General features: G+C 37.2%; 1 protein-coding gene across 23 annotated transcripts in view; it reads right to left on the reverse strand.

Moving 5' to 3' along the window:
- The window catches only part of Picalm (phosphatidylinositol binding clathrin assembly protein), an 80,863-nt gene that overhangs the window by 4,807 nt on the left and 63,864 nt on the right, over positions 1-12,192 (reverse strand). For 5 of the 23 annotated variants that reach the window (XM_075952845.1, XM_075952844.1, XM_075952854.1 and 2 more), the window contains 6 exons: positions 10,782-10,898; positions 10,666-10,696; positions 10,421-10,520; positions 8,015-8,038; positions 6,508-6,567; positions 5,330-5,434 (listed from right to left, as the gene is read on the reverse strand). In XM_075952845.1, coding sequence (XP_075808960.1) covers positions 5,330-5,434; positions 6,508-6,567; positions 8,015-8,038; positions 10,421-10,520; positions 10,666-10,696; positions 10,782-10,898 — 437 coding nt within the window. Of the gene's footprint in view, positions 1-5,329; positions 5,435-6,507; positions 6,568-8,014; positions 8,042-10,420; positions 10,521-10,665; positions 10,697-10,781; positions 10,914-12,192 lie in introns of all 23 variants that reach the window. The other 18 variants (XM_075952846.1, XM_075952856.1, XM_075952841.1 and 15 more) reach the window with 5 other exon arrangements.

Raw genomic sequence — 12,192 nt, forward strand, 5'->3', positions numbered from 1 at the left:
AGATAAAGCCTTCACTGGTGGGAAAGTAGTCAGATACAGGGGGATAAGGAAGGACAAGAACAGGACATGCTGCCCACATTACTGCTCAAGAAAAGCAGAAAGAAGAAAAGGGATGGTGGGCAAGGACACTCCAGGGGGTTAAGACGCAGTAGGACTTTAAGTTTGAAGAAGTCGCCCATGATAGAGTGCTGACTCTTTTTTATTTATCATTCTTTGAGTAAATTAAATCTATTTTAAAGATGCCAAGGAAAACACACTAGAATAAGAAGTTAATATACTGGAGGAAAGGAATTATTAAAAACTCAACTTGTCAGAATTCACCACAAAATCTAATTTACAAGCTGGCATAAAATAATACCACCATGGAAATATATAACAAACAAAATTACAACAGAAAATGCCCTGGTGCACTTTTCCAAATAGCATTCTCTATCCTGGAGTCCTAGTGCTGAAATTAGTACAGCCACAAGTCAGTTCATATCCAAGTGAATCTATTTCATAATGAAAAGACATTTTACTGCTCCAACACAAGCATACTTAAGTCCTCTTTTCATTTATAAAAAAATTGAAGTATCGCAAAGAGCAGCATATAAAATAGAAGTACTAAGATTTCCAAGTAATGATGATGATGACAGCTGAGATCCCTCTACCGCTCTAACTAATCTCGACAAACACATGAGTGGTGAGAGGGTTCAGTAGGTAAAAAACCAGTGCTGCCGAGTCTGAGACCGTGTTTGTCCCCAGAACCCATAGAAAGTGAAGAGAGAACCAACACCACAGGCTGTCTGTCCACAAGGTTATCCTCTGACCTCCATATACCTGGCACCAGCACACACTCCATTCCTATGCACAAATACATACAATACATTTTAGTAAAGACATAAGCCAAAATAAAAAAACAATCTTAACAACTTGCTTTTACAAACACTTGCTTCAAAGTAGAGCTATTTGGCTTTCTTTCCTTTCTTGGTTATAGAATGCATAGTAGAGAAAGAGTAGTGAAATAAATTAACAAAAGACAAAGAAATGTTTTAAAATATATTTCAAAATGTACTTTAAATATATACTTCAAGAAGCTGACAAGTTAAAACTGTTAAGATAACAACGGCTGCTTCATCATGCTAATTTGCTATCAAAGAAAACACTGCAGGTTAGAATAAGAATGCAACAGCAAGCTTGGAGAGCCAGGCCCCTAACAGACTTCTGAGAGGTTTGGGGGCTGAGGGGCTGGGCTGTAAACTCAGCTACTCACTCAGAGTCACACAAGGATCATAATGTCCAGGCCAGTCTGGGACACACAGTGACAGAAAGAGAGCCTGGGTTCAACCTCCAGCACCACAGAAAGTTAATGAGAACAAAATTTCTAAGAGATTAACAGCTTCATACCTAAAGTTCTTAGGGGAAATCTGGGCTCGGTGCCACTGACCTGTAATCAAAGGTAGAGGCAGGAAGATCCGAAGTTCAAAGGCAAAACATGGGTACAAAATGAACTCTAGGCCAGAGCAGGGCAGGCTACTGTGAGACACCCCTTCTCGAAAACAAACAAAAGCAAAAATAGATAGATATAACTAAGAAAACAACTTCCTCACAGCTTTACATTGAATTCTCCAGTCACTACAAAGACTGCATAGTGTCAATGAGATAGACCCACTCTGACTTTGCTATAAAACAAAGACAACAACTTAAAAGAAAACTGGGTGTAGTTTCTTGGCTTTAAATGACTCACCAGAGATTTATAGAAAGATTAACTGAACTGAATTCTGGCTCATTCATAAAATGGGGTTCGGAATACCTAACCCCAATAATACTTTGCACAGATGTTTATGGTTATCATAAAGATGTATACTGCCTGGCATACATCAGTAATTCAAACATTGTTAGCACCTACATCAAACATTCACCTGCAGTGATGCAAGGCTCCCATCAAGAGTCCTGCATCTGCATAGCTCTGGGCGCTCTGCTAAGTCTGCAGCACTTCTCTTGCTCAGAAGCTCACGCTATGACTCTTCATTAACTCAACTTTAGCTTCCTCAGAGAGGGCAACATTATTTTAGCTCTTGTTTAGTGATTAGCAGTGACTTATATATCATGACCATTCTAAAATGTATTAAAATGTCAATAAAAACACTCTGTATAAGATGACCTCCAAATTCAGGTAAAAGGAAATTAGAATTCTAATTTTAAAATTCACCAACTTAAAATTTTAATTTTAATATCTAATATGTTTACTAATGTAGAAATATATTGATCCAACCTATAGAATTATGAAGGGTATGTGCTTGTTACTATTTGGATGTATGATACCTCTCTCACACATCACACACACACACACACACACACACACACCAAACAAATACAGAAAACAAACAAAAAACCCCATGGGAATGTGAAGGGCAGAGACCATTAACATACCTAAGTCAAACCCATTCCTATAATAATAAACCTACTGTCCTATAACATCATCTGTCTAGCTCATAAAGTTGCAGCCTCCAAAACCTCTTAAAGAGTCCCACACTGTGATAATAACTACATCCATTCCCTCTGTCTCCTCATCCCTTCCTTCCTTTCATAGTGCCAGAGATAAAAGCCAGGCAGAGCTTGTAAGTGATAGGGAAGTGTCCCACTGAGCTGTATCCTTATATAATATAGCAATGGGTTCATTATTGTAGGAATGGGTTTGCCTTACACTGTGTGTTCACAGTCTTTACCCCTCCACTATGTTGCCAAAAAGTTCTAGCTACAGCTGGCACCTTGACAACTCAAAAGGATTTCTATTTGCTGTATGTACATTATTCAACCTGTGTGTTCTGCTCAGTAACACTAATAAAACACATTCCCTTACAGTTGATAAGAATATTTAGAGACGACAGTACTACTCCAGGATTCCAGAGATACCAGCCTTGAAGCTTAGTCTCATTAACAGTAAATTGTTTCAGGGTATTCAGAGCACAGCCAGATCACTAAGGGCATATCCAATCCATCTGCGTGGGAATATAAATATACAGTGTTGCACGCCATTAGTTTTCTACTAAAGAAACCCCACTTCTTGGTTGTTTCAATGAGCAACAAGGCAGGGAAAGGTTTTCCTCTAGAGGAAGCCATATGAGGACAGCTTCATTTCAGACTCCAGCCTCCGAAAGTGCTGCTGTCCTGAGCCGTGACCCTTGGAAGCTAACAGACCAATGCACATCTTGCAGGCTCCAAGGCTGCTACTTTTTCAGTTCTTAAATTTAAAATCCTATTTATGTCATCTCAAATCTATCAAGATACTTAACTTAGAGGAAAAACTTTAAACAAAAATACTGGAGCTGGAAGTGGTTCAATGGTTAAAAGTACTGGTTGCTCTCTTCCAGGACTCCTAATATTTTATGACTAACTGGTATACAATAAGGGCTCTACAGAAGCAACTTTTCATTTATGGTACTAAATCTAATTCCCAAAACAATTTCTCTCATGGTCCTGCATAACAGTAAAAAGACAAAGATAAATGAACACAAAGTACTACTGGAAGTCCATATGGCTTTCTTCACAAAGATACAGCTGACCAAATCAGCTGAGAACCATTCAATATCCAAGATAAGTACATCAAGACACAAGTGAATGAATGAAAGAATGAATGATGCACAACGCCCTTTCAGACACTTAACTGATGTCAGACTTGTGTAGTAGACCATCTACTGCAAACGACAACAAGAACCCATAAGCCATTTTACTCCTTTTTTTTTAGTCATATCCTCCCTTAAGCAAAACGAGCAGCACTCAAAAAAGCAGCCTTTATATATAAAGTTATAAAACTTTAATAATATTCTTGTTTTTAAAAGTTAAGCGCCCCTTCAATTTTGTGCTTAAACAAAGGTTGAGCCAACACAAGTTCCTCATAAAGAAGTGGTAAGAGAGCAAGCACAACAACCTTTGCCACCATCAAAAAGCTTCAACAACCTCTAAAACCATTATTATGCAAATAATCACTAAAGAGCTATTTCCTACCACAGCAACTACCACAGTTACTAGGGTAACTACTGTCTTCCTGCTTAAGTGACATAATACCTACACACAGCAAACAATTTACAAACTACTGGTCAGCTGTGAGCATTCTAATTTATATAAAACATCAGTAAAATGTATTTCAAGTACAAAAGGATATAATTAAAAGATTTAGGAACAAACATAGAAAGAGAAAAAAAAATAAAACCTATGAAGATTCAGCGTTTTCCACATAAACACCGGAAAAATGCAAATGATAGCACAAAACAAAGATTGCCACACACCTCTTGAAGTGCAGTGGTGATAACCTCTAAAAGGAACAGAATGATGAACATGAACCAAAGGAAGGGAGTGGAACTTAGCTGGGATGCAGCTCAGTAGCAGAGCTTATGTTCAGCATATGTGAGGACATGGATCAATGATTTTAACACCTAAAAGGGATTAAATATGAAATGGTCTCCTATCCATCACTGTCTATCAAATAGACTCGACACATCTTTATAACAATGTTGGTCCTAATAAGTCTATTAATAAGTATGTGCATTAGAAAAGGAATACAAGCTAACTATCAAATACTCTGCTTTCAATAAGCTTCAAAATTACAGTTTACCAACCTTCTGACACTGGAAGCCATTTAGGAAATCAAAGAGTACATTAACAATTCTATGCAGTGAGCAGAGCCACACATAAGGATAAGCTACCCTTCACTTCATAAGGTACTTATCTCATAGCTTCGCAAAATAATAGAATCCAGACTGCTCTAACGCGTCTCCAACTCCTCCCCGAAAAGATAAAATTAAGAAGATACTTAGAGTAATCGTCAGGAACAGGGAGGGCATTAGAAGCATTTACAAATGCTTCTAAGTCTCTCCTTTAAAGAGTCTAACTTAGCACAGCCTTGCCAGGGATTCTTCCCTACTTTTTTGGTTTGCTTTAGTGACAAAAAGTTACTTAGTGGAAAAAAAGAGTAACAGGCAGTTTTTCTGTAGGCTTTCTAAGAGTCTGCAAACATCCCAAGAGCAACACATACAGCAAATCCCAAGCCATCAACTATAGGCTGATATTCTGTGGCAATGGGTTTGAGGGTCTAAATGTCAAGAATCACAAAGAAATAAGCTTCCTCAGCTTTGGAAGCTTCATTCCAAGCATGAAGTTATAGGAAGTTCTCACCTACAATACTTGTATAATTTACTCGCAACTTTCTTACAGTTAATCAATATTCTAAAAAGTTCTTGCATCAGGCAGCTATAAAGCAAGTAATATCCATGACAAAAGGGAGAGTCTGATTAGTGTTACAGAGCCCTTCCAAATCAACACACACAACAGTTATGCGCATCTTTAATACCTGTGCTCCTGATACAGGGCCAAAGGGGTTTGGTGGTCTCATGACAGGCTGGCTGTATATTAAGGTTGGTTGTGTCATTACAGGCACACTTCCCATCTGAGGAGGCTGAAAAAATAGGATAATATTAAGTTAAGAAATGCTGGGTCACATATTCATTACTGTGGAAGAAGTAAACAAGAGGACTAGTGGGAATAAAAGATGAACGCTACCTCTCTGCTTTGACTGCATGCAAGGAAGACCGCTATCTACAAATTTCTACCTCTCTGCTTTGACTGCATGCAAGGAAGACCGCTATCTACAAATTTCTACCTCTCTGCTTTGACTGCATGCAAGGAAGACCGCTATCTACAAATTTCTGAGCACTTTCATATAGCCTTAAAATATACCAAATAAAGCCTAACCTTTTCTATCCAATGGATTTGCCAAACTTAAGCTTTATTGTAGTATAACAAAGAAATATTCTGACAGAAAAGAAGAAACGAGGAGGAAGAGGAAGGGAGGAGATGGTTGAGGAAAAAGCTTCAAGTACCCAGATTTCTCTAGGTCTATATACAGAGAAAACTGTAGGCTCTATATCTAAATATTAATATACTTCAGAGCATGCTGATTGCCTTTGCATATCAAATCAAGTTTTATGCTATATGCTAATGATCATAAATAACGACTGACTTTATGTGTGTGTGCATACGTGCAGGTGTGCGCACATGTTCACGTATGCATAGGTATAAGTACACACGTGGAGGCCAGAGGTTAACCTCATGTCACTAAGGGAAACAGAACATAGATTATGAGGATGGTAAATGATTCAAAGACTGGTTCTGTACCACAACAATCACTGTCGGTGCACACTAATCTACTGTGGTATCATTTCACTAATCATACCAAAATAGCTTAGAGTAAACACTAACATCTAAGTGAGTTTGCAATGAAAGGCAACATGCACAGCAGAGCTACAAGGGTGAAAATAAGTGGTCAATACTGGACACACTAATCAACAATACCTATTTTACAACAACCATTCTTAAAACATTCTTATGAATCCTTGTTAGGTTCTGGATCTAGAAGTATATACAGGGCACTTAAAAAACAACTAAGGTTGTAATAAACTACTATAAATAAACTAATGTTAGGAATAAATTACTCTATTGTCCAAAACTTTTATTTAAAAACATACTTACAATCCCATATCCCATCATGCCTGTTGGTGTGGTAGCAGGATAGGCCATTACAGGGGGTGCCTGATATGGCAAAAGAGAAAGTAAACAAGGAAATGTTAATTCCTGGATGTCACGAGTTTAAAGGATTGTCAGATTTCTATTTAAGACAAATTGCTAAGACAGCTATGATTATGTAACACTTGTGATTACTGGAAATTGTCAATTAATACTCAATGAGAAATAAAATCTCAAAATTAGCAAAAAGCAGAACTATTAGAAAAAAAACACTTAAACTTAGACTCAACAGTAGTCTAAGCTCACAGCATCCTTTACAGCTTTCAAAGACCTTTCCACAGAGCACTTGGCTGCTCTGTTTGAGACCCTGGATTCTATCCCCAGCTGCATCAAGATAAGCAAACAAATGAAAAAGTTGCCAGGGATTTAAAAATATCCAGAATTTTAAGTCTATCATTCTTATAAAAATTGGGTTCCAGAACAGCTAGGGCTACATACCCTGTCTCAAAAAATAAACAAACAGTAACATTAAAAGATAATATGGATGGGTTTTTGGTGTATTTCTTTAGTACTGGAAGTAAAAAAATCATAAAGATTCCACATGAATTAGTATCATGATGTTCAAAAAATTAGTTTCCAAGGATCTTACTCATGGTTGTCAAAACCACAGGAAGATTTCAAAGTGCCTCTGAGTGACTCTCCCTAGAACCACAACTTTCATGTAGGTAGCTGTATGCTAGCTTCCTAATTTATCCTAAAACTTTAAATTACATAGAAGGAATTCGAGTTCTAAGTACGTATTAAATGAGGTCTTCTTGTTCTACTTTAACTGATGATTTGTAAACATACAATCTAGAAACAAATTGTTTTAGATATGGCTGTCTTAACAATATTCCCTGCATACCTCTCTCATAAAAGACTAAAACTGAGCACAGGTGAAAGACCAATAACACGGTTAAAACATAAAATTATACAGCAATTTGAACATATGCATGAAGTTAAATGAAGCATAACTTTAAAAATAACACTAACAAGTGAAGTTTAGTATTTAGGTGAGCATGTAGGGCATATTGGTCTCTCCGCACTTCAAAACCAAGATCTATAAGAGCAGTAAGACAAACTGCCAATTACAGCAGAAGCCTGTAAGATTACATGCAATTGTTATTTCAAACATTACACAATCAACATTTCCCTTCATTCAAAAGTCATCAAGTGCATGGTGGCAGCACAGATACACACAGAGACACCCAGCCATCTGGCAGCAAATGGCAGAATATTAAGCAAGAAAGAAAAATTGGTATTTCCCATGCCACCATCAGAATCAATTCTGCAACACACCCATGAAAAATCAGTAGATGCTAGGAAGAATTTCTGGCACACTGAAAATTTGATGTGAAAACAAGGACTAGCTGGAAGGTTATGAGAGTCTGCTGCAGCGGTGGTTAATAGCATGCCAATTTATTGCCAAAAAAAAAAAAGGAAGAAGAAGAAGGGCCAGGTTTTGGTCACTTACGTATTGTGGAAAATGCATGCCATTCTGCTTTTCCCCAGGGAGAACAATTACATAATGCAATAACACTGGATTAGAGCAAGTACTTACACAACAAAATACACAGAGAGCATTTTAGTTTACATGTACAATCACTACCTAAAATTCCGGGTATCTATATATCTAAAAAGAACATCTATTATCAAACACTATCAAGGTTGACAAGGAAAACACGTTTAGCTACCTCCCTATATAGACACAATGGCTTAGTACTTACAAATGTTATTAAAACATAAAATATATCAGTGATGCCTGAACAGAAAATTCAAGTGCATCCTCAAATAGGATGACATCATTAATCTACCATCAGGGTGGGGGTTACCAATGAAAACAGCTTGGGGTATAACAAATATTTTAACAAAATAAGTGAATTTGCCTGAAATATTAAAAATTAAAAACCTTGACAGTGTTTAAAGAATTAATTAAAAGGTTAGAAATGTAAAGAAAAACCATAAGCAGCAGTTTACTCTTAGTGAATCACATCACAGGCCTCACATGTTAGCCATCAAAAAAACAAACAAACTATAAAATACACACAAATGTCTTAAGAGATGACACACACTACAATATACGACACACTGTTATATTGTCAACTTACATACAAATGGCAGAGGGATAGGTGTTTATTACACTCTATAAGTCAATATTGGGTAAATGCTAGCCAACGCTTTCAGTACCTCATAAAGATTAATAATGACATTAAATAAGCAAACAGCACTGTGCTTTGATATTAGCTGCTGTGCTCACAGCGCTGCACACACCCATCCGCAGCCATGAAGCCACTGAACAACACTCCTACCAGTTCTAGTCACTGAGGCATGTTATAATGGAAAACGCTGGATTCACAATCAAGTTCAATTTAAATCAGCTTTAAGTGCTTTCCATTTGGAGATTTTAAAAAGCACAGACAACATTGTACTTCCAAGTGATATATGTACCCCAACTCTCGAGACTTACTGTAAGTCATGTTCATATGCTTGTGTTTGTATGTAAAACCTAGACTATGAAGCAGACATGGTATTAGACACCTGTAACTCCAGCACTTGGAAAGCCGTGGAGAAGAATGGGGCATATGAAGCTGATCTTAACACTTGGTAAATTCAGAGACAGTCTGGGTTCTATAACAAAACTTTCCATACTCACACCTGCCTCCTTGAAAAACAACAAAATAAAATGAAGTTAAACTCAAATATTTTCATTTTATAAAGTCTAAAGCTATTAACAATTTAACCTAGCCTACAGTTTTAACACATAAGCAATCCAAGGTAAACAAGGCAACGTCCTACAAGGGACTTAATGACAAGACAGCTGCTATATTAAGCACAATGGTTCTAACAGCAATTAGGGAGGCTATAAGATATAGCACCTAAGTAATCAAAACCCTGCCTTCATACCACTCAAAGAAAAACCATATTTCAAATGTTTCAACAGAAAGGGTATGAATTTCTCGGGGCAGAGGGAGAGGAGACGTGGTAGATTAAGATAAAACAGGCCAAAGACAGGAAAATAGCCACAAGCTATTCTAGGCCTACTATGTCTTATAGTAATTAAAAACATCAATAGAACCTCTTTTATACTAGGTGCTACATAACCAGCAAACACTGTTTTCTGTTAGCGAACTTTATAATATCCAAGTTCAATATTCACAGCACTTCCCAAGTTATTCATGCACATGTACAGAGGCATAAAATACTGAATTACACCACCGTCCATTCCCCAGTAATACAGAATAAACTAGATGTTCTGCTTCCAAGTGTTGGGATTATAGGCCATATACCAGTATGTCTGGCTTAGAATGAGGCTTTATAAGATGTGAAATTGGTTCAGTGTTCACTAATTCATTGATCAGGGTAAATTCAATCAAATATTAAATGGCTACAAATAATGACAATCAACTCTATAAACTATATAAAACTAACAAAACCCAAGAAAACAATCTGTTTTTCCAAGGTGAGGTTCAAAGGATCCTAGACAACAAAATAATAAATTTAGAGTGACAAAACAGTGTGTCCTGCCTGTAGCTCGGAGGCCACATGCTAAGAATGAATCCATTACTTAAGAACTTTGTACTGCTGCTGTATGTTTTAGGAATTGTGCGTATACTCTTGTCTATAACGTGTGAGAAAACACTAGCTCCTATCACAACCACACACTACTTATTAAAACAATGTCTAGCCTGGAATAACCTTTAAATACATGTTAGGTATTAAAATGTGCCCGACAAAGATAGTCAACCAGCTTTAAAGAAAAAAAAATGAAGTACTTAATAAACACAGTAATAATCTTTCCATTTATGTCTATCAAGTTAATTTTTGTTACACACTGTAGTTAAATATTCAGGTATTAGGATCAGAAGCTTCTCCAACTCACCATTGTTGCAGCATTCCAAGCAGTTGTTGGTGCAACCTTTGGTTGCCAGTTAGATCCTCCTGTCAACTTCTTTTCACCTGGCTGACTCCAACTTACATCACTTTAAATAAACATAGACACACAATGTTTCTATATGGACACACTGAACATTAAAAGCACCAAACTGACATCTCTATACACACTTCTGAAGTGAAAATCACATCAGCTTCTACATGATATTTAAATAATATGAACAAGATACTCACTTCTTAGTGGTTCCATTTCCAATGCCAAGATCTGGGAAAAGAGAAAAGGATTTAAGAACTAGAATCATTTTACGAAACAAGCTCAAGGGTGACTGAAGAATCAAAGGACTACTTACTGCCCACAAGGTTGGCTAAGGATGAGTCCAAGTCATCAGACACTAACTTGTTTGGTGGAAGTTTGGCAATAGGAAGACTCTGGTTCTGAGAGGCCACTGTTGGTTTGAGGAGTCCACCTAGTTCATCAAAGCCTTAAAGTTACAAACAGACGAAATGGGACGCGTAAGGAACTTCACCAGCTGCAGCTTTCTAAGGGACTTCTCTCCCCTTTCTGCTGGTTTACTCACAGCAAGGTTTCCCAGAACATGGGAAATGCCCTCATGTGGAGAGAGGAGAAATCTGCCATCTTCAAGCAAACTTTAACAGAAATAATTAGTGTAATCTAATGACAAAATTATATCGAGGTTAAAGGGAATGATTTTAAAAAACAGTTATAAAAGGAAGGGAGAAAGGATGTAAATCTCTCCCTATCCCAGCAAAAATTTTCTGAACACTCAAACCTAAAGTCCTTTTTATGTTGAGAAAAAATATTTTTAAACGTCTTTTATACTGGAGCTGAAGAAATGGCTGAAAAGTTAGTAGTACCCATATCAGGTAGCTCACAAGCACCTGTAATTTGAGCCCTGGAGATCCAATGTCTCTAGCCTCTACAGGAACCTGTACTCAAGTGCATACATCTGCCTCCTCCACATATGCTATTATAAAATTAATCTTTTAACTTCAAAAAATTAAGAAAAAAAATAAGACAGGTCCTCACTTGTGCAGCTCTGATTGGGCCCAAACTTCTATGTAGATGAGATCAAGCTGACATTAAACTTACAGAGATCCAATCTCTGCCTTCCAAGTGGTAGGATTAAAGGCATATGCCACTATGCCCAGCTACAACAAACCCTTTTACAAAAAGGGTTTTTTTTTTTTTTTAATTGTGCGTGTGTGCATGTGCACATGAGTCAGAAGAAAACTTGTAGGAGTTGGTTCTCTCCTTCCACCAAGTGTATCCTGGAGATGGAAATTCAGGTTGTAAGGTTTAGAGCAAGTACCCTTACCACTGGGCTATCTCATAGGCCCAAGAAGGCATATTTTAGAGAACTTTTCACTTCTCATACTTGGGAATATAAAAACCTAAGTCAGGGGCTGGGGAGATGGCTCAGTGACTAAGAACACTGGCTGCTCTTCCAGAGGACCTAGGCTTAATTCTCAGCACTACATGGTGGCGCTCATAACTGCCTGTGACTCCAATTCTAAAGGATCAAACGCCCGCTTCTGGTCTCTAAGTGAGCCTGCAGACACATGGTGCATACAGAGACAAGCAGGCAAAAAACCCTACAAATAAATAAAAATTATTAATTTTAAATAATTAAAAGACTCTAAACTGTATCCAAGAAAACTATGTAATTACATAAGTTCACCTAAAAACAAAAATAAAACTCTATAAAGGTTCTTCACCAAGGGTTAAAAGGTAAAAAATCC

This window comes from Microtus pennsylvanicus, chromosome 18, assembly GCF_037038515.1.
Source record: "Microtus pennsylvanicus isolate mMicPen1 chromosome 18, mMicPen1.hap1, whole genome shotgun sequence".
In the NCBI taxonomy this organism is placed as follows: Eukaryota; Metazoa; Chordata; class Mammalia; order Rodentia; family Cricetidae; genus Microtus; species Microtus pennsylvanicus.